General features: G+C 42.7%; 1 protein-coding gene across 1 annotated transcript in view; it reads right to left on the minus strand.

Moving 5' to 3' along the window:
• LOC137780044 (adhesion G protein-coupled receptor A3) overlaps positions 1-27830 on the minus strand; it is a 150067-nt gene that overhangs the window by 112020 nt on the left and 10217 nt on the right. Inside the window, exons 2-7 of the mRNA XM_068568367.1 lie at positions 24371-24442; positions 10046-10117; positions 8058-8129; positions 7807-7878; positions 7309-7472; positions 1329-1542 (exon numbers count right to left, since the gene is read on the minus strand). Of these exons, the coding sequence (XP_068424468.1) occupies positions 1329-1542; positions 7309-7472; positions 7807-7878; positions 8058-8129; positions 10046-10117; positions 24371-24442 (666 nt within the window). The remainder of the gene's footprint in view (positions 1-1328; positions 1543-7308; positions 7473-7806; positions 7879-8057; positions 8130-10045; positions 10118-24370; positions 24443-27830) is intronic.

A 27830-nucleotide genomic window follows, 5' to 3' on the forward strand; every position in this document is an offset into this window, starting at 1 on the left:
TTGAAGTAAGAACAGAAGTAGTATCAAGAAATTTACGACTATATTAATGCTTCTACTTATAACTTTCTGCCTGAGCACAGCAAATCTTCATTACTTTTATTGCTTTTAGGTAGCTGAATATATTACCTCGTACTTTTTAAATATAGCTGTCAAATAACATTTTGTTAATTTCAAAAGTGCAATATTTGAAATGTAAAATAGCTAAGTGGAAAATATTCAAGTAAAGTGAAAATACCTCAAACCAGTACTGTGAGTATCTCTGCCACTGCAACAAATACTGAATGACTATTTGAAGAATTCATCAATAGAAATTGCAGAGGACTGTCCCCACAGACATATTGAAACCTCACCTGAAGTTCTCTCTACCCTGTGATCTAATTATTCAAGGCAGCGCTTCCACTGCAGGATCACTGAGAATGTCAAACAGTGAGCTGGTACATAATGAAAAGAAGGAAAATAATATTGATATCCGTGGCGTTCGCAGGGTACAACTTTCCCCAGAAACTGAGAGGAGTGGAACGAAGGAGCTGGCAGTCTTGTCGCTGAATAAACCGCACAACAAGAGGCAACGTGGCCCTGTTGACACGGAGATACATATTTCTGTCAGCGCTCCATCAATATTTATGTTAGCGAGGCCAAGTCAGAGCAGGCAGCAGTTAAACTAATCAACAGCAATGTGCTGCCGCGTCTGAGCCCTGTTGCCACAGTGTTACATCAAATGCATTTACTATGACACACACGCGCGCACACACACACACACACACACACATAACCACAGACACAAACACCTCCACACACATGCCCGTACACGCTGCAGAACACAGAAAAAACAAAGACAGGAAGAGGATGGAGGCTTCTGTCAAAACTAAAATAAAAAAAAGAAATGTGCCAAACCAGTGTTGCCAGTCTACTGTATCACCGCAATTATGATTCAGCATCTGTTCCTCTTAGCGTGTGATCAGCCAGAGCCGGAGCGCGAGGAGCGGCTAACCTCCGGAGACGAGCCGCAGATTGCTCTGAGGTGGTTGGCTCACTGCCAAGCCAATTCTGTCCTGTCCTTTTAGATCCTTATCAAGGGCGCGGACACCAAAAGGTAAACCGAGGGAGGCATGGAGAGACGGACGTGTGTGCATGTGACCCCTGTGAACATGTGTGTGCATCTCTGTGTCACCATGACACTGCAGTTTGTGTTTATTTTCACTTAATCTGCATTGGTGGGTGTACACACACACACACACGCACTCCTGGACGTGTATGCATGCGTGTCAGTGTAAGCAGCCAGCAAAACAGCTAATCCCGCCCCCCTGGCTCCCCTGCGCACCGTCTACCTGGTGAGCAGGCAGCAGTCGTGCAGCAGGGTTTCCTCCACGTCGACGCCCAGGTCCTCCTGCGTGGTCACGACGCGGCCATTGTGACGCCACCGCAGCTCCACCGAGGAGTCCAGGTGGGAAGCGGTGCACTGCAGGGGCAGGCGGTCTCCGTGGAAGACCAGTTGTCTCTGGGAGGGGATGAGCTGGAAGAGGGGCATCTCCAGAGGTCCATCTGGAAGACAAAGAGAGGATAAAAGAGGAAAAAGTCAGCTTCTAAACCTTCACCGTTCCCCTCCCTCCCTGCTGTCGGAGGGGAAGAAACAGAGCGAGGTCATTCTCTTCATCCTCGAAGAGGGAGAAGAAAAAACGTCATTCTTCTTCACCCTCAAAAAGGGAAAAAAACAAGAGGCAAGAAAAAGGGTTTTTAGCTGCTGGCTGGGATCTCGCAAATTTGGTGTTTGAATCTAAAAAAAAGGGAATTACATGCATTAATTGAAATCAGACTGTGTCTGAGACGCATTCTTGCACCGTGCACTTAAACACACACACACACACACACACACACACACACACACACACACAGTCAAGGTCACACTCCTCCCCCGTCATTCCCACATGTTGGTGCTGCTGATGTGCGAGATGAACAGCGGCTGATAAAGACGGACAGCCTTGAGCTCTCCCCTGGACTCTCCTTGACTCCTTACATGTTCACAATGGAGGCCAGTGATAGGATTACTTACCGAGCAGCTGGCTGAATCCTCAAGCCTTGTTTTGTTTTTTTTGCAAGAGAATACGGCTGCGATAAGGATTGAGATTAGAAGACATGGAGAGCGTTTAGTCCGCTGGCAGAATATGGAAAATGGTTTCATTTATTAGTTTGTTGGTGAAAAACCCTCAGGAGCTGACTGATCGTACAATACTGCGGATGTAGAACATGTAAGACAATGCAATGCATCTTATCATGATAAACCTGTGGATATGCAGCCTGGATCTTTTTTTTAAAAATATATTATCCAAAATTAGGCCGGTGCTTCACTGTCTCACCTCTGGAATTAACTTCCGAGCACCTTTTCGGTCACGCAAGACATTTCCTTGGACGCGCTCCAAAGAGCAGCGTAAGCAAGCGCTTTGCCTCGGCTTGTATTCCAATCAATTGTGGGATGTTGCCGCTGACAGGCAATTCGATACATGGCTCATAAAGTTTTTTTATTGCTCTGTGCATCGGTTTGGGGGAGAAAAAAAAAGGAAAAGGGACTGAAAGATTCATGTCAGGTGCTGAACGTCTCTGGCCCACAACTCAACATGTTTCTCTTCCCCTGAGCGGAGACAAATATTAACACACACAGAGCTGCGACCTACATTTTTTTTGACATAATAGTAATTAATAATGCTAGGTGCATATTCAAAAGCGCACTGCCATCTGGAGAGCAGTGTTTGAAGCGCCGTCGCACACGTTGGACCCTTCCATGCCGACACCACCGTGTGATTACCAGAGCGGACGCAGCTCGAGAGAGAGAGAGAGAGAGAGAGAGAGAGAGAGAGAGAGAGAGAGAGAGAGAGAGAGAGAGAGAGAGAGAGAGAGAGAGAGAGAGAGAGAGAGAGAGAGAGAGAGAGCTCTGTGATTGTCTTTCGCGACAGCAGCCGGGGTTTTCAAAACCTCCTGCGGGCGAAACACCACGGGGGCCATTGACTGTTGACTTGGCTGATGCTGATACTGTTGAAACAACGCTTTGAGCCATGGATCAGAGTGTGGCTGCTTGCCTTCGGCCGTTGGCCACTGCCAGAGCAAAAGACAATTATTGGTTGTGTGGTTGTGTGTGTGTGTGTGTGTGTGTGTGTGTGTGTGTGTGTGTGTGTGTGTGTGTGTGTGTGTGTGTGTGTGTCTCTCTCTCTCTCTTCCTCTTCTTTCTCACACACACAGAGGCATAATGATATGTGTGAGTGTTAGTGTGAGTACATTAGCAGTACGACTCAGTATGTGGACCAAACATTGATGCTCCCTGGCGACCGGGCCGTTGTTAGGATGCTGCAGAACATATTCTCAACAGGGCCTGCAGCACGATAATTCAAGATGTTTTGTTTTTTTTACAGTACCCGATCCACTCAAAAATTCTTTTACGTCTTTAAATGTTGGACAAATCGTATTTTCAAATTCTTTTGAAATCTTAAGGATTACAACATCCCAATTTTTCCAGTTCTAATTATATTCATCAGTTCTACTCTCTTTAAAAGGATGAATTGTCAATTGCGTTTTTAAAAGATTTCAAAAGGTTTGCCTTGTGTTATTGTATTTACTTAATTGTCCGCCAATCATTCATTCACATATCATACTCATTAAATTCTTCAATCTGCAGAAGCATTTTAAATCAACCAATTTATTAATTAAAAGTAATCATGACGGCCAACAATTATCCACAAAATGTCACACACCAGGCTCCATAATAAGATTAGTAGAATAAGTGGGTAACCGTCGCAATATTGAAGTCCTGTAACAATAAAGAAAAAGATGTATAGATAGAAAGTTGTTTATTACGAGAGGTTTCTAGGCAATTTGATCCACATAGAAAAGGTTTTGAAACTAAAGCAGCAGAGACTCTCATTCTCAGACTACTCTGAAGGCTTTTATAGTCTTTATAGACTTCATTATCCCTTTCTAAAAGCAACTGGTTTAGAAAAAATCAAAAAGGTGTGTGACTGAACTTCAAAGACCCATATGACAGACTACCTTAAGTAATATTTCATGGGGTTTTTATATCATAGGGCGCACAACACGGGCTTTAAGACATGGGCCTGCATGTGAAATTTTATTTAATGACAAGATGCTCATAAAGGGAAATTGCACTGCTGTGTCATCATGCAGTAAATACTCCGCGTTAAGCGGAGGGCTCAATGAACAGCCCCGCGCTTTACGTCTGCGGCGTGGCTCCGGACCCAGCAGTACTAAAGAACCAGAGGGCCGTGGCGAGATGAGCCAAACAGACGCCTGCCCTGACCTCGACGCAGGAAGCACCCGATCCCGACAGGAAGCCGCACACGCTTCTCAGTTCCCCCTCATTTGCAGGCGGTACCCGACCCGTATCAGCGGAGGGACAAGGGCTCCCTGCTGGAATGCACGGCGCAGACATCTGCTCCCCATCAAGCTGCAGCCGCTGGAGGAAGAAACAGATGCATCTTCTATGACACGGCTTCATAAAAAAGCCACGGGGGTGGGGTGATGGGGAGGTGGAGGGGATATCTCAGCGGAGAAATATTAATATTTCCGATGGCATGCGAGAGTGGTAGAGAGATATTTTCATCCTGTCCCATCATTTTTTTCTCGATTACGAGAATCTGGCATCAGGTGCTGAGCAATATTCCGTCTACGCAGCCGTAACAAGGTCCTGGCCTGCACGCGCCGCTGTACGACATTCCCTTTACAAAGTGAAAATATGGCTGTTGGAGCCGAGTGCAATTGAAAAGTGTCGGTTGTCAAGTGAATGAGTGAGGTACAGTGAGATGGAGTCACGTTGGGTGGAGGCATGCGGGAGCAGGGAGCTATATGAACGTTATCGCTGTAAAAACGGTTGCTTTAGGGTCGGAAAAGAAGCGCTCCCCGTCCCGCTGCTGGATTTCCCCTTGGGGCTCAGAATTAGCTCGTAATTGCTCCGGATTGTTCTGTGTAAATTAAATAATAACACATACAATTAGGATTACATGACTCTATGAAATGTCTGTGGCGTGCGCGTGCGTCTGGACATCGGTGTTTGTGCGTTTGTGCAAACTGCAGGGCGGGTGGGGGCCATGCACAGAGCCTCATTAGTCCTCTGCACACTGTCACATCTTCATGTGATGTGTGCCCCCCCTCCTCCCCCCCAATCTCCTCCTCCCCTTCCAACTCCCTCCATTCACACACACACACCCCGATGATTTTCTCATTCCAGCGTGATATCCTCAGCATGAACCAGATGTAAGGAGAAGGAGAGGATGATTCTATCACATATGAGATACAATTCCCCTGCGGGCCGCCGCACCGAGCTGGGAGACAGAGGAGGGAGGCAACGGGGAGATTGCCTGTCTGTAACCGGTCCGTCAGAGAGAAAGAGAGAGGAGAAAGAGTAAAGACGCTTGGCTTGCTCTTCACTGAGGCCACTGTGTTTTACTTAAGAACTCTGTTAGATGCACCCTCTGCTGATAGATACCGCACTGTTGAGTCTTCATTTAGTCCAAAAGCAGCCAATTTGGCAAAACAATTGTTTGCATACTGATATTGATTTTCTGCAAATTTGTCGGCCTTGTGTGTTTCAACACCCCATTTTCCAAACCCACAACTTTTTTGTCGAGCGTACTAGATCTCCACCAACCCCTTGCTGTGCATGCAGACAATTCCACAACTGTCCACCTCAACGATAGTCTTCTGCCACTAAGCCAACAGCTCTACCAGCTCAAGTGTGACACACTTTACTGAATTTGTTTCGACAGGAGTTCGAGAGGCAGGAGATGGGGCCTCTCGTTTATCCCCGAGGCAAAGTTTTCTTCAGCCGATTCCAACGTTTTGACCGAGCATCTTTTGGAAGCGCAAGCTACCTTCCTCTGGCTTCTAACACGGGTGGTGCATATTACATAACAGGGCGAGCACTGCACAAAAACTGTGTCATGAGACCTTTTTTGGGGGGGAGCTGAGGCTGTTTTTTCCTCAAATTATGCACTAAATCATTGCCTTATATTAGGCTTGTAAAACAGTTCACAGCAAGTGGAGAGATAACAGCAGAGAAGCAGACCTGTTATCAGAAGAGATCTACTTAATCATGTTCTCAGTGTGCAAACCACTTGAAAAAGCAATGTTACTGTACTGAAAGTCTAATGAGAGCCTCTGAAGGCATTCCTCAAGTTTCAAGATATCCCTTCTGTTATTGATTGCTTTTGGCTCAGTAAAACGTCCAATTGGAAACATTCATGGTTGTATCTTCACATGTTTTTCTATTTAAGTAGGTAAGTAAACACCAAAGAGAATTACAAAGCCAGGATGTCATTCTCTCAAATACAATGATCCACTTCAATCCCTGTTACTGTCTTTAAAACACGTAATGTTAATTTATCCCTGAGCTTAATTCCTTCAGGTGTTGTAATTGCTTAAAGCTATTTTTTTTTCATGACAATTGTAGCTTGCTTATCTATAAATATCGCGATAAATCTGCAGCCTTTGTTGTGAATGACAAACATGCCAAAAATGTATCATTGTATTAAATTACAAATTCAATCTGATGGAGGAAAAATGAAGTACTTTCACTATAATGTTCATTCAAGTTTGCATAAGACATGACACTAAAGAATGATAGGAATAACACTGAAGATGTAAATAACAGAACATTTAGTCTTTTAATTTAATCTAATAAGTGAATATAAGTAGTATGCGTTTTAAGTTGCCTGTAACAAGTGAATGGGCAGGCTACATCAAGCATTAGCTAAAGTGTCTTATTGTTAGCTTTACCTTACTTTACAATACTTCACTACTCGTATTAGCTACTCGGGTGTAAAGCTAACTAACCCTACATCTATTGGCAGCTAACTAATGCACAAGCTAGTGCTAGCTCATGGGATGTGAACCTCGCAACAAAATACGATTGGTCGCAGTCGATGAGTAATGTGGAGTAAGCAGTTTCTTTTTTTTGTATTATAATTTTTACCCAAGAAATATCATGGGTTTATACCTTTGCAATGCTATCTTAACACTTTACCATCACACCGTTGTGGCACATCAGGCCCTTACCACACTGTAGGCCCTCACCACACTGCAGGCCCTCGCCACACTGCAGGCCCTTACCACACTGCAGGCCCTCACCACACTGCAGGACCTTACCACACTGCAGGCCCTTACCACAGTGTAGGCCCTTACCACACTGCAGGCCCTCGCCACACTGCAGGCCCTCGCCACACTGCAGGCCCTTACCACAGTGTAGGCCCTTACCACACTGCAGGACCTTACCACAGTGTAGGACCTTGCCACAGTGTAGGTTCTTACCACATCTGAGCTGCTGTTCCTGGAGGTTACGAAACTCCAGCCCATGGAGGCGGGCGGGGAACACGCACACTGTGTCGTTGCCAATCCTCACCGAGTTGCTTCGAGCCCAGAGGAGCAGCCACTTCAGCTGGCAGTCGCAGAACAACGTCTCGGCGTTGAAGTGCCTGGCGGGGTGAGAGAATCAGCACACGATTACAACCTGCGTTCTTGTCTTGCTGAATTTGGGCGCCTTCATTCATCCAAGAGGCGGACAGCAGGCTTTTTGACATGTAATGACAGGAAAAAACACACAGGTGTAATTGATTGAATTAATGTGCGCAAGATCCAAGGCACAGGTGTTGTGCATGCTGACTGACTCACACGGAACGGAGCCAGCGTTAATGCCATTAGTCACACCAGTGCCTTTTTACTGCTACAATAAGTCAAAATTGGATTGACTTACTTCCAACCACAACTGAATGCAATATGTACATGGTGTAAATGTGTGGGTTGCCTTACAGCACTCTGAGAGCCACGACGTGCGTAAAGAGTCCCACGGTCAGAGTGGAGAAGATGTTCCCGGACAGGTTCCTGTAAGACAGACAAACAGACATTTATTCATCCAGAAACAGGTCACTCTGCACATGCATCAGATTCAAAAAACTGTAGACATCATTAAAATCCATATCGAATGCCGTATTCTGTGCAGATTGTTGTAAATTGGGCACAAGGCTGTACAACACATGTTTTCAATTTAGGGGATTACTCACAATTTTGAGAGGCTGCCCAGATCGAGAAACATTTCAGGGGAGAGACAGCCAATTCTGTTATTGGACAGGTCCCTATGAGGACAAAAAGAAAAGTAAAGAAAGAAGAACATTTCAGTTCTGAACATCCATTGTACTGATATTATACAATTTACAACAATATGTTTCTGCGTTGGCATCTGTGTTCTTGTACGCTCGTCTTTTCAAAACGCAGATAACTTAAACAGCTGTGGAAGGTGTTCGAAAACCATGTCCATTCATCAGCTCCACTTCCTGGAATAGCTCTCCTGACCTTTTGTAAACTTTCACTCCTCATATAACCATCGCTGTCACACACACACACACACCCCGCAAATACAGCGGGCTTCCGTACGCGGAGTGGCTGAGCGCTGTCGCGTCCGTGGCTCCGTGCCCTCGCACTCCGTAATTAAAGAGCTGCTTTGCTGGAGCAGCTGTGGGAAAATAAGCAGAGCACTCGAGTAATCACCAGTTGGGGAGCACTTAAATTAGCACTCTGCTGCTCCCCGAGCTTGGCGCACACGTGCCCCGAATCAGCGCGGCTAACTCACTGCCTGAATCTCTGCCAGATCCCACTAACTATCAGGCTGCAATCATGTCACTCACTCTAGATGCTATATGTAGAACATCAGGATGAGAGTAATGGACGGAAAAATGACTTGAATATGAGAAGAAAAAATAAGAAGAAAAACAGAAAAAAAAACTTGTACTTTTTTTGTAGTTAACAAAAAACTGGATATATAAAGAAGCCAAAATGCTGTCGTCTGGATATACTAGTTTTGACGATCACTGTGATATAAAAAATGAAATATTGATATCATGTTAATAAAACATTTTGTGTAAATAATAATAATAACAGTTTAAAAAAAGTTATGTATACCCTTATTGAGACAAACCCTCCCTACACTCATATTTTTGCATTCAAAATGTATCTCGAAAAAGCAATGAATCGCGCTTGAATGATGTCATTATTTTCATTATTATACTTCAAATTTTCTTTTACAGATAAAAATATCATTCAGTAAAAAAACACATCCTTGCTCTTATGTGGTAACTCACTGCGTGAATCCCTGACAGACCCCACTATCAGGCTACAATCATGTCACTAACTCTGGAGGCTATACGTTGAACACCAGTAGTTTACTGAAATACTATGAAGAACATCAGTAGTTTATGGTTGGAAGACTTCACGGGGACTGGTAGTTGTTTTTTCTTACATTTTTTCATAAAAACTAATTCCATACCAGCTGATTAGCTTGCTAGCAGTAGGGCTAGCTTGGGTCTGCAACCCTGCAACCCTCTAGTTTAACCTGTCAGCTAAACACTTGTTTCCTCTGTCCACGCTGCAGCCATCGTCTGCAGTAAGAGATGTCAGCACTGTTAGCTGAGAGCCATCGGCTCAGCCTTCGCCTTGCAGAGAGCCATTGGGAGGCAATAGATATTCCTCTCAATTTCACATTCAGCACCATAAAAGCACCTGACTTAAGGATGATGGGGAGGTGGAAGAAAAACCCAATGTGCCTTTACCAAAGGTCACCTTGTCTTGCTTTAACACATTACCGGACATTACCTGTCAGAAGATCAGTGTGTCTAATCCCCTAAAATCCCAGAGGAGCAAGTGAATAACAAAATGCTATCCCCTTCCTTACTAACACCTGCTGATGTGCCCTCTAGCAAAATATGAGAAACCCTCAAATGCTGCAGACTGCGGAACCTCTAGGAAGCTTCGGCTGGCGAATGTGTCTCTATCAACGTGAAGTAAGGCCGTGCTAGAAAAGAAAGGCCATTGAACCTTCACGAAGCATCGCCTCGGAAAAGACTGACATAGTAGTTTCAGTACCTTTGACTCAGTTAAACCTTTCAGTCCTCGCTCCATTCTGTGCTTAGGACTCGTCTTCTACTTGTCTCTAAAGCCAGAGGACTTGTCCCTGTGTCCCCGGGAGAAGGCTATTAGAGGGCTTTATCATACTTACAGTCTCCTCAGAGCCAGCAAACCACGGAAGGCCCCGGGTTCCACTGTACTTATCAAATTGTTGCTCAGGTCCCTGAAGGAGAGAGACAGAGAAAGACAGAGTCAGAAACGAGAGTTAAGTCAGTGTTTACTATCTATCTACATGTCTGTCTGTCTGTCTATCCGCTGGCGCTATGTGCTGCTCAAGCATTTGTTTTGAAGGATCGCACTTTCCGTCCGCCTAAACCTGCGCCTTCCAAAGAAACACAATCGATTCAAATGGGGACGAGGATGTTTATGTTATTCACACAGTAGAGCGTAGTTCACAGGATGAGGGTTTGCTCGTTGGGACTGAAGGGGAGGATGTATCGTGTAGACCAAAACATTACGAGTGGCAACTTCAGTTTTAGTTGGTGCCATTTTTAAATAAACTACTACTGATTAATCGCATGATTTTTCTGCGATTAATCGCATTATGCGCCAAATTCAATAATGAAGTAAAAAAACTAGTGTTTTGCAGCTTTTATTTTAAAGTAATGTTATCAGAACAATATAACAGTACTCTGAAGCAACAGCAAGTTAACATACATACATATATAGTTTTAAATATATATCACTATCATAACCACTCCTTTTGTCCATGTTCAGTCTGTTGCTAACCTTAAAGATGTATGTTAAAGACCAGCAATTGATTCACTTTATACAAAATCAATAAGTGCTTTTCATATTTTTCAGTTCGGTTTTTCTTCCTCAGTGAGAAAAGTCCAGTCTGTGTTGTCTTGAACAAGTGCACTGTACATGTTGTGATGTGAGGAAAGTTCTCCTCTTTGAGAAAAGAGTAAAGATCCAGAAGTGATGCTGCTTTAAAGTGCTGTGCATGGATCAGACCGCGGAGTCAGGAGCTTTGCGCATGCGCGATTAATTTTCAATCTGGACGCGCAACCTGACGGTACATATACATGTAGTGTATTCGTGTGAAGCGGCTCGCGGCTCGCGGCAGCACCGCTGCTTGTTGAGAACAGAAGCTCCAGAACAAAACGTGCTTTCACGTCAGATTCACTTCGTCACGTTGCCTATCGGCAAAGCTACTGAAGCGCGCGCGCGCCTTCAAAGTAAAAGCAGTGCCGCTGTAACGCGTTCATGGTGTTATGTGATTTATTCCTTTTTCATGTTTGATTGACCTCACGCGGTCAGGACTGGGAGAGCCGTAAGACGCCAGGTCTGAACTATGCCACCTGGAGAGATTTAAAGCGAGAAGCAAAAAAAAAAAACATGCAGTTAATGCATGATCAAATAGTTAATGTCGTTAAAGGATTGCCAGATTAATCTTGCGTTATCGTGCCCACCCCTAATATCTCTCTCTCTCTCTCTCTCTCTCTCTCTCTCTCTCTCTCTCTATATATATATATATATATATATATATATATATATATATATATATATATATATACATGTGTAATTTTAATTGGAAAATAGTGGGGCCTGGTCGTTCATTTGTGGATTAACTTGCACTTGTTAGCTGGACCATTTCCTGCATGCTCAAGACCGAGAGAACAAATCCAGCCAAGAGGCAAAATGAAACACACGTGTCGCGGTTCCAGCCAGGCACTTCTTTGTCCGACCCCACCGCTCACCCCAAAACCTCTGGCGCTACTAAAAATGGATCTCAGAAGAAAAAAAAATCTCCTCCCTTGGTTTTCTCCTTGGGCCAAAGAAAACTTCCTGAAATTGTGTCCCTGGTTTCCTTTGTACCGTATGTCCAGTGTGATGTGAATGAGAAGAAGGGTAGCGCCCCCTCCTAAATGTGAGCAACAATGTAGCTCAACTCCCACAATTTCATTCTTTCTTTTTTTTTTAAATGAACAGCCTCAGAGTCTAGACCAGGGTCAGCCAAAAGGAACAAAACAAGACCAACAGGACTATCAAAGACGCAGCCATTGTCCCATAGTGAAAATAAAAGTAATGCTAAAACTCTTGTTATTTGACGCATGGGGCCGTTTGGGAGCAAAAAGCTCCCTTCTGCCTCATCAAAGTCGAAGCTCAAGCGCTCACCATACTACATCCAGTACAGAATACAAAAGGAGCCATGCAGTACTTCAGATAAGGACCACAGGATGGTCTGCATGAAACGCCTCTACTCTTGTTTTACGGTAGCTGTTCTTCATTTGGTCAATGGGAAGCATTAGTTACACATGCAAAAGACAAGCCATTATTAGCAGCAGGAAAAATGACTCCCATCTGGGGTTAATGATCTGTGTCTGGTGCTAAATTGTTCGGCCCATGGTGAAAACACAATGTGTCCGCACCATTAAAAAACAGCCCAACAGCCGTCCAGTCGGGTTGTGGGAAGGCTTCTTATTGCAAAGAACTAAGTGAAATTGCCCGGCAGCAACTTCTGGTTCTGAAAAGTCGAGGCAGTGCGGAAGTGCCTTAAAGTTGCATTATTTCTGCTAAAAGAAGTCTGATTGTGTAGATGTAGTACTTGGTAAAAATTGCTAGTTTCAAGTCTTCTTCGGGATGATGTTCATTTAGTAAATTATTGTCCCATTTTGAGTCAAGTAGATCATAAAGCAAAGTATGATTTAGGGCGGGTCTACTTTGTGATGGACGGGTTGCTACCTTGGCGTTGTCAGTTCTGGGAGTTGTCTTGTGTTTTCCCATGTTAGAACTTCTTTAACCCCTTTACAGTGTGTCTTCACTTCAGAAAAAGATAATTGTAACATTTTTTCTCACCTAAAAATTCTCTCCATTTGTTTTTCCACCCTTACGTGTCACTTGCTTAGACCCCAAGATACCAACGGACAAAAATCTAAATAGTGACAACCAAAATGCAAAACTCAACGCTTCAAAACCAGAATGGTGACGAGGTCTACTTTTTATATTCAGCCTGTGGTTGATAACCTGTATTCATTTTTTAATCACATCTTTTTATTACATTAAGTTTGCCTCGGTTTTACCTGCACACCTCGATACAACAGGTTTTTATTTCTGCTGACTCGTCACAATCAGAATTGCTAATGAGACTCTCTGCTTCCTGTGGTCATTCGCAGGGCAGCAAGGTGTCGGGACGCTGACACTGCTTTCCTGACAAGACTGACCTCCTGCTCTGGCCGGCTCGGCCGAGGGCCGCCTCTTATCTCCGCTTTCCTCCGAAGCTGTCTTTGATCGTGTACAATATGCTACAAAAGAGCGGGTGGAGGCTGGAAGTCAGGAGGTCGTCCATTTGCGCCTGCAGCACCTCCTTTTATCCTAATCCATCTCCGCAGCTACGTGCTCTGCCGTCTTTGAATGTGCTGAATGTTCAGAGCGTTCCACCTTATCGACTGGCTGCCTTCTAAAAAGGGCCAGGGGTCACTGCTCAGCGAATCCACGTTCAGGAAATACACGACTGTACAAAGAATATCAAGGAATGCTACGTCCATGTTTAATAATATGCACAAAATAATCAAGTAATCAAGTACATCGACAAACAAGATATTTCAACTGGAAATTTTCAGATTGTAGTTTTAATACTTTGGATGAAAGTTCTTTGTGGTTCATGTTCTTCTGAATTCCCTTTTAAATGCTATCAAATATTGCTATGTTCAGAATTTCCAGTCAAAGATCATTTTGAATACAGGGCTTCCTTTCGGTAAAGCCGCACAAAACAAACGGCATCGCGGACAACACAAGCTTTTATAGCCATCCGACCTGAGCCAACAAGAGTCTGCAAATAAGTGTTATGGATTATGATTGTGTGTGATGAGCTCCTGAGGTTCCAGGCAGGCGGGCTGTGTGCCCCAGTGTCTGGCACTCCAAACACTATTAAAAGATTGTACTATTTGTATTGGAGCCCAGCTGTGAAGCGCATCAGAGGCCTCACACTGTCACTAATGAATGAAATATTTACCCTACTCAACACTTTTTGAACTATTTAATGTCCATTTGGTGGAGCACTGACTTTGCATTTAGGAAGGAGCCGCACTGATGCGCGCTCTCTCTCTCTCTCTCTCTCTCTCTCTCTCTCTCTCTCTCTACTGGGATTCATTTCTTCTCAGTCATTAAGACATAAGCTGCTTTAACACCTATTCCGATTTATTTCCATCCATCCCGTTAAGGGTCACAAGGAGCCAAGAAGAAAACCCTGACCACCTCCGGGGGCCGTTTAGAGCTTTCACTTTACCGACTCTGCTTGTGTTTGGACTGTGGGAGTAAATCAAATCCTAAACTCTGTAATCCACACAATGGATTTCCGTTCGAAGAGCCTTGCGCTAAGAGGCAACTCAACAAATAGTATTAGTTATTTTTTAACAATTTATATCTATCACAAACATGTATGTAGTCATTATGAATGGTAAACCAGCCCCTGTTGATCTGGAAGGTTTTAATGAAGGTTGTAAAGTATTGTCCAAAAGTGTTTTATATTTTATTTAGCTAATTACCCACTATAAAGTCCTCGACATAGAACCCATAGTTAGTGAGTAGGGAGTAGTTAATGACTAAATGTTTCGGACACAGCGTATTGCCCATGAATTGCATTATAGATTCAGCATAGTCTGCATTCCCACAACATTATTTCCACCAGCGCGCCAACAGACGGAAATACTATGCTTCTCTCAATTGTGTTATTACTTTGTCTGTGATGTTGTTTTTATGATATAGTCCTTATGCGGTCCTTCTTTAATGAATAATATTTGAATGGCTCGTCCTTATGAGTGTGCGGTGTTTTAGTGCCACAATTTTGTTGGATTGGTTTGTCTGGTTTTGTGATTAATAAATGTGACTGGTTCTTGTGAATGTGTTCTTGTCGTTGTGTTAATTACGTTGATGCGGACTACATGCGATGTTCGTTAATGACGCAACATCCCGTCGTGCGCTTATTTATGTATGTGCACTCTGCAGTTAGTGTATTTGTAGGTATTGCGCTTCATGTAACAATTTATTTCACTTGTCAAATATGAGGTGTTTACATGAAACAAATAATAACTGGTAGCGGTACCTCATAATGAGGTTATTAGGTTGTTCAGCTGTAGTAAAACGGCACAGAAGGCCACGGTAGAAAATGCACGGCCTGCTACTGTGCTCAACAAATACAATTTTAAAAAAAGCACTGCACTTGCAAGTAAGAGAAAACAGCAACAGGGAGTATTCTAAATGCAGTGTATTAAAAATAGAACAGGGGAAGTCAAATCTAAGTACTGCCTCTGATAATAGTCTGTCTCAAACAAAGACCTGCTTCTCTCTTCAGTCGAGGTAAACAAAAGCCCTGGCCAGTATTTGAGAATTTATGGCAGACACACACACACACACACACACACACATGCACGCTCACGCGCTAACAAATGATAACTACCTTTGGGGAGACTCGCCCCACATATCCACTGTAGATACAGCTGGAGCAGCTCAAATGAGGCTAATGTTTAAACAATAACCATTTTCTACTCCCCCAGCACTGCATGTTTGAAGAGCAGGAGCAGCCCTCAGTATAAAACTCAGACGTTTCGCGGTCGGTGTTTGGAAAGCCACTGAAGTGCTTCCCAATTAATCTAAACCTCACTGTATATTCTAGCCTGCTCAATTTCTCCCGAGCCGCGCGACCCCGAGGATATCGGCCCGCTCACTATGTGACACTAATGGGCAGAATCCTGCCCGAATCTGGATGATTACCACATTGCATAGCCTGATGTAGAGTGTGCGCACACACACACGCACACACACACACACGAACTGTGGTTTAAAACACACTGACCAGACCACCCACACATACACACACACTCGTCTGCAGGCACTGCGTGGAGACGCAGCGCTGCTTTCTCTTTGACGGCAAACACAACTTAATCACGCCTACTCTCATTAAACGGCCCTCAATGTTGATGTAATTATCAAAATCTGATTTCACAAAAGGTCAAACGCTACACGAAGAACGTAAGCAAATAAGGCCGTTGCTCCGTGCTGCGGCCACTTGGGCACTCGTCCAAATGGAAAGTGATGCCGCATGATGTATTCTGTTGTATGCGCACACTTAATGAAATGAGGCGATGACACGGATTCATTAGCACAACTCGGATCATATTTCTCACAGCGGGACGCGTGCATGTGAAGGCACTTTGTTTCCAGGCCAGAGCTTTAAGGACACACACTCATACACAAACAGAGACTCCAACCAAACAACAGATTGATTATTTGAAAAGATAGCTAAATATTTTACTGGTTCCAGCTCCTGTAAACTTAAGGATGTGTTGCTTTCTTTCTCTTTTTTTCACATCGTTGTAAATGGAATATTTTTGGGGGGTTTATGATGATGGTTTGACAAACAAAGTCACGTGGAGACATCGCCTTGAGTTCATTGATTCAAAGGATTTGGACAGGCATTCTTGGTTACCAGAGAATAAATAGTGTACTTGATTCCCTTTCAGTATGCAGTTGACATTTGTGTGTGTATTCATGGTTTTCACACGATTTGTGTGTGTATTCATGGTTTTCACACGATTTGTGTGTGTATTTATGGTTTTCACAAGATTTTCACACTTACATTCATTCAATGGATGCATTACATCCGTGATGCCTTGACTGTACATTAAGCACCACCTCGTCAGAAGGAATAGTATCAACTTTTACTTGTCATACATACAGACAGACAAACATACATCATCAGGTGGAAATCTGAATTGTTTTAATTCTCTAGTTTATGACTAAATAAATCCAAATCTAAAAATATCCCTTTCAGCCTCAGCTGCACTTTGTGTTTGATACCAATTAGTGAGCAGGCTAACAAGTTAAACGGAGATGCTGAACATGATAAACTCTGTACCTGTGAGCATGTTAGCCGCTCGCGTCAGCATGACTGCAGACTCTGTGTTGTGTGTGGCTCTTTGTGGACTTTTCAAAAACTAAATCATGAATCAAAAACCCAATTCAGAGATGAACTGAATAAAACGAATCCTTGCAGCCTGAGTGGCGATACTAAGTTAGAGGCAGATACAGTATGAATATTTTATCTTTTTTACCAGCAATGAAACTGAAAAGCGTGCAGCAAATCCTTTCATTTCCTTCCACACTGTAAAAGACTCTAATTGACTCTGTCATGAACAAGCCTAAGTGTAACATATATTGGCACCAACTTTGATGCAAATGTAGAATCTGTTTATTAAAACCATTAATTCACACGTTAAATATTCATGGGTCAGTTTGCAGATGCTTTGAGGGGAGGCCTGGCCACACACTCTGAATTAAAGCAAACACTCAGCGAGACAGACACCCACCTACTGGATTATAAATTAATATGTGTTGAAAGCTCACTGAGGAAGGAGAAATAAAAAATAAAAATGGTGGACACTCGGACGGTTCGGTCCTACAGACTCAACATGTACGCACAGTGACAGGCTTAGCTACCGCTGCCTTGTCATCAAGTGCCTTTTCCTCTGTGTGTGTTTGCATTATGGAAATATTACCTACAGTAAGTCCTAAAGGCATAGATGAAGTATTCAACCTTCTTGGCAAGACGTTTAGTCTTGAATAATAACCGGCTATTTGATTGGGCATTTAGCTCAATCAAATGGCCAGTTTGAAACAGTCAATGCAAGTGCATGTGAAGCTGCTCATTTTTTGTGTACAGTCTTTATATAATCACACGGGGCCTTTGCCACTTTTACATCTCCACTGCATGAACCCGGTAGGGACTATGATTAACATTTCCCAAACACAGTTGGAGTGCAATTTGTTCAGGTGGATGAGCAGTGCTTATGCGATATTTGGAGCAATTTTCTCAGGTTTTAGTGATTAGAGAATATATATATATATATATATATATATATATATATATATATATATATATATATATATATATATATATATAAACCAAACTGCTTTGGTAGAAACAACGTTACTTCAGCCAACACGCAAAATTAAAAGATGAAATGAACAGGAACAATTTAACAACAGATGGAAGGGGGGGGGGGGGGGGCGCTCAGTGAGACCCTGAACTGTGAAGAAGACACTCTCTAGGTTAACAGCGCCGCAACTGTGTCCTATTTTGGATCTACTGTTCACATCAGTGTGAGATGTTTCTGCCAGAACAAAGCAAAAGTTCAAGAAGAGTGTGAGACGAATTCTTCTAAGAGATGCTTTTGATGCGCGGCCTCTTGCACTCTTGCTATTTTTTTAAATAGAAAAACAAAACAAGACATAACTCCCAATGCTCCCCAGATGGAAATAAATATTATAAGTATTTCTGTTAAACTACCAGGTTTCCAGCATCCATCTGCTGCTTGTTTTCTGTTTGTTTCTTTTTAGGAGACAATCTGTGATAAACAGCCCAGAGAAGTGAAACACAGGGGAGACGAAGAAGAATCTGTCTCTCCAAACTTGGTCAGGAAACCGGTCACACCCATGGTGCTCTCATGTTTTGGCCTTGACTGTGACCCAGCAACGGTCTCCTGTGAAATAACAAAAAACATTCATATTTCAAGACTGCCCTTTCATCTCATTTCAAGTCCTCACAACCAAAGAGATACAAATTTAAATTAAAAAAAGACAGCCAGGCTTTTATGCAGCAAAGAGAAATTTAGATATTTTACCTTTTTTGAAATTGCTGCTGCCCAACATGAGAAACTACAGTGTTGCATGTTTATTCTGAAGCTCAACGAAAATATTCCTAAAAATAATTCAGAAGGTATTCGGTTTTCATTTTTGGTATTCAAATGTTTAACAGCTCGGGATTGAAAATGGGCAGACGACACACAAAACCTTTTAGAAAATGCTTGTTATTCAATAACAACCAAAAACACAATCACCAATACTGCCACAGAATCCTTCAAAATGAATGCCTTTAAAAAAACAACCTCATGTGTGTTGCACACCTATGTCGTCCATCTCAGCCAAAGTATATTGACAGTGTGGGGTTTTCATTTCCAGAACAGAAGTGCTCCTAAACAGATTGCCGAAAATTCTTGTGGAAATTTACAAATGTCAAATCACGGCATGGATTGTCCGATGGTGTTCCTCAGGGTCATGATCTCTTAATGTGGTATTCTGGGGGTATTTTTTTTTTTACCGTTTGTTAAACATTTTTGAGGTGTCAAAAGTGTTTTTTTCATTTTGCATCAAATCTGTGTAACAGATATCCCCCCCCCCCCCCTCGCTCCCCACCCTCTGCAAAAAAAACTCATAAAAGCTTATGAGCCACCAGTGAGCATGTGAATGGTACTTAATCCAGTTCTAAACCCTTGGACACGCAAAACCGGAATGGGCACCTAAGGGACACCAAATGTTTATTACAGATCTATGGCCAGAAGAAACTCACACACGGTGTTGGCTTGCACAAAATAAACTCCAGGATTTCCAGCTTTAGAGAGTGTATACCACTGCTAAATGGTATATTCTATTGAACCCTGTTACCTCTAAAAAAAAATAGACAAAAGTGTAGGTTTCTACCACCATAATTAAAGATTAATTATAAACAAATGAAGAGATCCAAAAGGTAGCTGTGAAATTATGTTTTTTAAACAGATTAATTAATTAAGAAATATAAACAATGAACAACAATAACAGTAAAATATGTCATAAGGACACCTGCATTTCACCTGCAAATCTTATATTGTAAAAACAACATGTGTTTAAATTGACACAAGGAGCACAAGGCTTCCATTGAGTTCAGTGGTTCTCAACTGGTCTGGCTTCGGGACCCACCATCACCCTTAATGACGAGAAACATTCTCAACATCTCCAATGTATTTAATGAAAAGATGGTGCAGCTTGAACCTGAGATGGTATAGAGACTGGAGAGTTACATGCTGGGTGTGTGATATCAGTATACTCCTTTAAAGGATTTTTGGTGTCATGAAGTTGAATCACACTCAAAAACGTCTTCGTCTGTGAGCGAGTGACGCAACGTCCCCTTGATCGGGCCGCACAGAAAGAATGAAACAAAAAAAAAGAAACAAAAAAAACAAGGCCGGTTTTATTTTGAAAACTGACCGGATACATCCGTCTGTACGTCTGAGCCTCTTACTCTTGACACATGTTGAAATCAAGGCAGAATGTCCTAAAATCGCCAAAAAACTCTGAAAACATGCAAGAAACATCCAAACCATGCGTGTGAATACAGACCGTGATCAGTAGTGTTGCATGCTGGGTATGGAAACCACGAGTGTGAATACAGACTGCAAGAGGTATAAAAGTCAGTCAGTGAATTCTGAACTTTTAATTTTAGAGTCAATGTAACATGTTCTGTGAAGCACAGAATCTAGTCGGGCGGCGATGACTGAGGGAGGCCCAACCTCGTCGGCGGTATTCTCCTGGTTTGACTCAACCTGGATCACACTGGCAAAAACATGGAGGGATGACCCAGCGAAAAAAAAAAACGAAAAAAACGCTGCATAAAAGTCCCTTCAAAATAAAATCACAGGATTTAAAAAACATAAAATAAATATATCTATGTTTATTAAAAAAAATGTCCAAGCAAAGGCCCGCGACCCATTAAAAACAAATTAAAAAATGAAAAAGAAAAACGTGATCAGGGATTTCTAAAAGTTATATTTGCTTCCTTTTTTCTATTGTGCTGATTCGATCCGTCACTCTGATCCATAACACAATTCGAACCCTGAGTTTTATGATTCGTTGCACCACTAATTTACATCGAGGTGCTATTGATTCCATTGGGTCAATAATAGTCTAATATTTTCCACCGTCCTTGTCGCTGGGGATTACCTCAGGGTCAGTTCTGGTTTATGATCACGCGATCTTGTGACCTCTTCACGCCTACACTCTGCTCTCAAAGTCTGTCTGTCCCACATTGTCACAGCCAACAGGCCGGAGGACGCATCCTTCAGCGGGTTCACCACACCCTCATCAACCGCCTCCTTCGAAAACGCGTTCATCAGGAAAGACGAACCAAATGTCCAACATCCGGCTGATGGGAACAGCGAGAATGTTGAAAAAAATTGTAATGGATGACGCAGCACTCACACCTCTAACATCTGCTTTTCAGAATAAGCAGTTGCAGATCCTGAATTCGGATGCCACCTTTGCATCAGAATCCGAGCTAAAGGTCCATTCGGTTCAGGAAATTCCTCCAGCTGGATAAATAACATTTAGTCAAATAGACAGTAAAGAAATACAAAATTAATACTCCATAAAAAAACTTTGAAGACAGTCCAGTGAGAATAAATCATCCATGGCCTCGACAATACCAATAACCACAACTGTAAAGACACTTGTACTGTGGTTTATAGCAATACGTACATCGGACGATCTGAAGACACTTGATGAATCAATGAATAATTCTCAGCTGGAATTTTTATTTGAATGTGTAAAATGGCATAACACTAAAATGAATCAAATACAACTTAATTGTTTTCATAACAAGTGTGATGAAAAATTGCAGCACTTCCTCATCAGACTCTTTTTTTAACCAAATGCATCTCAGATCCAACATGTTGCACCTTCCGCCAAGGTAAATTCTTTGTTTGTGTAAACATTCTCGGCAATAAACTGTTTCTGATTCTGATTCTGACATGGCGACGACAACGGCATTGCACCACTTTGTCAAATTTGATGCAGAAAAAAAAGAATATGTGCCAGTGTCATCCAGTTCACAAACTTTTGCGATGGGAACCCAGGATGAAGCGTCAAAAGATTCAGGGCGCTGACCGGAGAACAGTGACGGGCTTTGTTCCCACTTTGCTCCCATGGGACCCAGTTTGGTTGATGGTAATGGGCCCGTGTCCATATGGGAGAGGGGGGTCCAGGCTATCTTCCAACATACAGGGACCCTTCATTAACACTCGGATTGCCAAGACGGTCGGACACTCGTCTTTACATTTTTTATGGTGTCAGGAGTCTACAAGGTACGAAGATAAAAATAAAAGAATTTCTGAGGAATTAGTTCTCTGATTGTCACTGCAGTCACGTACACCGTATTTTGTCATGTACATTATTATCATGTATAGTCATTTTGTTGTATCTGCTAAAGCTGCCACACAAGTAACACGGCATCTGATTGATGCATCAGGAACCTTTTGTTCAACAATCATTTTCAACAATGATAAAAAAGTTTAGATAATTTGCTAGATAATTGTGTTGTATTTTAGTATTTTGTAAAGCAACTTGGACTGTTTGGATTGGAAACTGTGATGTCTCGAGAGGCCGGGATCGTGAGGTGAGGCGTTGGTACACAAATTAAGACAGGCGAGGGTTTCTTTAACTTAAAGTTTCTGTATTTAGATAGTTCTTAACAAAAAGGTAAACTTAACTCCCACAAAAGTTGTTGTACAAAACAAACATAAGTCCTCCAGTCTTCCACCTCACACCAGCGCTCTTCAGGCTTATCAGCCTCATCCCTTTCAGCTGTGCAGCCGCCTTGCCCTGCCTGCACTGCTGAGTGGGAATTGTAGTTTTGTCACTGGGATGTCATGCTGGTTGTAGTCCCTGCTGCAACCAGCGGGAAGGAATGTACCTCCCATTGATGACCATTCCTCTTATGACATCACAAAACGTAGTAAATAAATGTGCATCGTAAATAAACAAACATTTCAAATTGGCACGGGACATATTATCTCTCTCATTTTATTCATTTCCCATGTTTTCTACTAGCTTTCATCAAACAAATGCATTTTCGCTTGGGAACATTGTGATAAATAACATTGGTGAAAGGGCTTTTGACTTGAATGCCATGACGATGTTAATGAAGTTATAGGATAGAGGACCCGATATTTGACAAGTTGTAATATAAAAATAAAAAAATCATTATTTACACCTCCTGTACAGTACAAAAATATGTTGTGGAATTTATAGATGGGGTTGGAATTTTTGAGAAACTAGCAACTATCTTTAAAAAAAATATCAAGCCTAAATAAAGCTAACCCATTTTTTAGCACATTAGCTAGTAGCAGTAGCTCAATTTCTTTTTTAAATCTAGCGAGAAAGTCGCCAAGTCGGCAACACAGACTCTGTCTCTCCAAGGCCACTCTAAAGCCACCGCTGTGTGCTCTAACAATTGCAAAGCTGAGCTAGAAGCTTGTGGAAGACTCTGGTGGCGAGTAATAAATGCACTAATGAGCAGGTAGACATCCAGGTAGCCAGTACAACCATTACATTAAATTTACATTAGGGACAAATTAAATAAATGGACGGGCTTATGGCAGGCCTGCTAAAGCAACAGATGCCTTTTTCTTCTCTTTTTTTGTCAGAGCTGACAATTACCTTGAAATGAACTAAATCTAATTTTATTTCTGTTTCATACTAAAAAATGAAAAATCGGGGATCACCGCGTTTCCAAGCACGTGCATTTTTAAGATTGTCAATCAGCTGACAATTCACCATAACCCTCACATCCAGTCCAGTTAGACCAGCCGGCCGGGCGAGCAGGCCGACTGGGCAGACATGTCAGCGCGCCGGTGCCAAGCGAGGGAGCAGCTGGACCGACACTTTTCAACTCGCTGAGGCTACCTGGCTTGGCATCTACTGCTGGAGTCGGACGCCAAATGCCTGCATGCCGCAGTCAGATGGACAGGCTGAGCCCAGAGGGTGGGGGCGTGAAGGGGGCTCGCCAAACGCTGCTTCAAGAGGTCAGCCTCAACCAGACCTTTGGCTGACTGTCCTTGAAAGCCTCGCAATCATCTCTCCATCACCTTTGGAGCCCGAGGGATGGCGGCAGAGCGGTTTAATGGCACTAATAAGGCCCCAGGGAGACATAGGTCAACCAGCCGCCCCAAAAAAGGAGCGGGAGAGGTGGCGGAATGACTCCTCTGACATTACAATCTAAATTTAACTGTCAGACAGTGGGTGGGAGACTGGAGATGCTGCTTCTATGTACATCTGAGGGTGATTGACTGAAAGGGAAAGAGAGTTATTAAGCCGTCCTCTCCGTGTGATTTCAGCCACTCGCTGATTTCCTCATCATCAGCCAATATCAGCGTTGCCATCAGGTAGAGAGGCGCTGATCATCGACGCGGCTGGTCTGAGGTGAAAGCAATCAATGGCTAACTTCAGGAGGACAGCGGGGAGGGGGACACTGCCATCATGGAGCTCATCATCAAGCTGCAGGCATAAAAGGCCCCCGGGGACATCGTATGTGACGTGAGGGCTGAATCATCGGCAGTCTGTCCATTTGTCAAAGCGCATTGTATTAAGCCTTTATCTGATGCTATATATTACCCCTTTTCAGGACACTTACTGTGGGAATTGAGGTTAAGCACGAGGGTTGAAAGGTGGTAAAAAGTACTGGCAAGCTTTCTGCCGACAAGGATCTCCTAATTCCCACCATGTCCCACCTTTTGTTGCTTTTTTCCTTTGCTGTGGAGCGATACGACAGCTATTAGGACTCTGTGGAGGACAAAACAGTAAAAGAGAGCTTGATTTAAGTACTCACAGTTTCTCCAGGGCAGCCATGCCATAGAAGGAGCCATTCCTCAGAAGGGAGATCTTGTTGTTACTCAGGTTGCTGTGTAGGGGCAGAAGACGGAGGACGGAGAGAGAGGATGAGGTGAGCGATGCGGAACGAGTCAAAGGGAGAAACATTTGTAAATATCACAACAGCAGGGTTGAATGCATCCGCCAGCCAGTCATGTTGCAGTTTAACATCTAACATCTAACGTCTGTCCACACTGTCATGGCTTCATCATTTCAATCCTCTTAGACGTGTGTGTTGAATCGTCATAATGAGCAAATTAATGCTTGAGTTATGCTGCGTTCACACCAAACGCGGCGCAACTTCAACGCACAAGTAAATTACATGCAAAGTCAATGCACAGAAGCGTTGCGGAAAAGGACATTTTTCCGTCGGGCAGCACGAATCACACGCTAGAGGTGCTGCATTAGAGGCGACGCCAATAGGACGAACAGAGCGTTTGAGTTGAAATTTTCCAACTCTGCCGAAAATAAAAATAGCCTGACGCTGAGTTGCGTCAGTCAATCAGCGTTGAGAAGCTCTGAAGTCGTGCTGTTGTTGAATCAAACTTCTGCCGGTCCCCCTAAAGCAGCGTTGATGGCAACCGTCATTCAGATGCTGTTGTGGGACTACGAATAACATTATATACCCAGACATGATGGAGTTAGATGTTCCGACGTATATGGAAGTAGAAAGCAGAAATAGTGGTTATTTTCATGGTGGGTGACGAAAACGGCAACTGTTTTCACGGAGATAAGTGAGACGCAGTTCGTGGAGGAGTCGGTTAAATTCACCGAGCTGTCATAAGACTGAACGGTGGTAGGAACCCAATCATGAGGGCGTTTGATGTTCCGACAACTTTGGGACTTCCACAAGAAGTATATTGCAGAAATAGTGATTAATTCTTCCATGATCGATAGCCGAAATGATAGCTCTTTTCACGGAGATAAGCAACGGAGATAAGCCACAGCCCCTTGGATGCGGCGCAAATATTCATTTAGTGTGAACACAGCTTTTATTGTCCAGCGAGTAAACTGACGCGCATTGGTGTGAAGGCAGCATTACAGTCAAAAAGGTGTGTTCACAGTGACCTTTGGCCACCAAATTCAAATAAATTAAACCTTGAGTTCAAATGTATGTATGTCAACCTCCGGGTCTAAAGAGTAAAGCCAATGCTGAAGTGCCGTAAAGCTGCATGCCATCGAATGGTCAGAAGGAGGTGATCCTCTGCTTGCAAAAAGAAGTCTGGTTTCATAGAAGTCAATGAGAAAATGACTCTACTTTGTAAAGTGTATGGTCTCAAACGATAGTTTTACAACTTCTTCAATACAGCGTGATGTTCAGGTAAAAAAACATGGTATGATTTAGAGTAAAGTAAACCACCTGCTTGAGGGTGGGGCTACATTGTGATTGACAGGTCACTCCCACAGCGTTGTCCGGTCTTTGAGTTGTTTTTGACTTTCAACTTTAATCCTTTCACGGTGTGTATTCACCACATGATGTTATTTTGATTATTTTAGGTTTGCTGAGAAATGTGGTATTCTGTGATCGGTTGTTTTTAGCTCTGCCCTCTCCTTTCACTTCTGGTTGCAAAAAAACAAGATGGCGACATCCAAAACACCAAACCCAGGCTAAAAACGTCAGTTCACAAACCAATGGGTGATGTCACGGTGACCACATCCTCTTGATACATATCCACTATCGTGTTACCCATGGATGGCCATCGCTGTAGCTGGTGTGGATGCATAAAAATACTTATCTGAATAGCTGATAAATTGTTTATCCTCTGACTGTCAATATGTTGGCCAAAGAAAAGGATTTATGTACGAGAAAATTGCGGCTGTAAATTCCTCATCCCAGCCACGTCTCTGTCTTGTTTTTGACCGTCTGTGCTCAAGATGGGTAATGATCCAAACCACCCCCATCCTCTGCTCCTCCATCTCAAAATATCGGCCTAATTGCACAACTTTTTTTTTTTTAAATGCCTGTTCAGCACAATTCAATCATCCGGTTGCTCACATAACAACAGCAAACAAATCAATGAAACGCACTACAGGGATCTTTTTGCGATGAATATATATTCAGAGGCAATGCAGTGCCTCCATTTTGATTATTTCAGTGGCAGACGTCTCTGTGTTTACTTTTTATTTCTTTCCTTTTTAGTTGAATTAAGTCGTGTCCCATTATTCAGCACAGGCCTTGAGCATTCCCTCAAAACGCACCAGAGTGAAAACACAGACAAGAATACAATCACGTAAAAACACACTGATATTACTATTCCTGTGAGGTCTTTCTGTTGAAACATTGGTATGTATTCCCTAACCTCAATCTCAGCTCTCTCTCTTTCTGGTTAGCTTGAGCCTAACTAAAAAAAAAGGTGTAGGTATGACAATGATAAAACAAAAAAAAGTCCTTCACAGGAAGTGTAACAGCACTAAAAACACACAGTGCAGAGCATACAGTCCGGTGTTATGGCTCCCCGGTGACTTGTTAGAGCACAAGCCGGCTGTGTTACCTGTTGCTCGAGTGCAAAAGAGACATTTCAGACGCTAGACCAGGTCTACGAACAACGTCCGCCGTGTTACTGAAGTACTGAGGTACTGAAGCGCACCGCATGGGGATGAAGAAATGTTTTTCTGTGTGGATGTTAATGTAAATCTTTTCTAACAAATAATACATATGATTACAATAAACTAAAACATAGAAACAAAGAATGAAGTTAGATTGCAGTTTCTCTCAAGAGATTTCCGTCTGTGCTGTTTCCTTTTTGCTTCTTACGCCACCAGTCCACTGTCAATCAACTCCAATCAAACCTGAGTAGGAAGGGGGAATTCTTAATAAAAAATACCTTTTATGTATGCATTTAAATGTTTTATTCATTTGAACGATCTGTCAAATTTTTTTTAGAATAGGTGACTTTGTGATATTTAAGAGGTTTGGAGCTATAATATAATTTATGTCGGTTTCTATAGTGTGTCATTGCAAAGGTTAAGAACTTGTCACAAAGCAGAATAAGTAAAACAGCCTCCATTTCATGTTTATTTGTTTTGCCTGTGTGACTATGAAGAGAAAAATATATAAATAATACAATTTTTAGAGTTTAAATAATCGTTAAATCGTGTGATATAATTATTCGGGTTACAGTGTAGTGAATGTGGTTTCATAATTCATCTTTGTTAGTAGTGACTGTTCCGGCATCGCGGCCCCTTCAAGAGTTGGCCGGTTGTTGATGACCGAAGCCGGAAGTTGGTTAGATTAGTGGGCAGCGCGATTCAGTTTTAGTTTTTCGAGATGTGAAATAAACGAGTGACACACTTGTGTGCTCAACTTGAGGAATTGCCTTTTCCTTTTCAATGCAACTTCCATAACAGATTATTTTACTGCTCGGTCTTAAACTAAATGTTCTGCCTTTTCTCAGAAGCTGGGCAAATCAAAGCTGCTA

This window comes from Clinocottus analis, unplaced genomic scaffold, assembly GCF_023055335.1.
Source record: "Clinocottus analis isolate CAN_PGR_092001 unplaced genomic scaffold, fCliAna1.0.p SCAF_8, whole genome shotgun sequence".
Taxonomy (NCBI): domain Eukaryota; kingdom Metazoa; phylum Chordata; class Actinopteri; order Perciformes; family Cottidae; genus Clinocottus; species Clinocottus analis.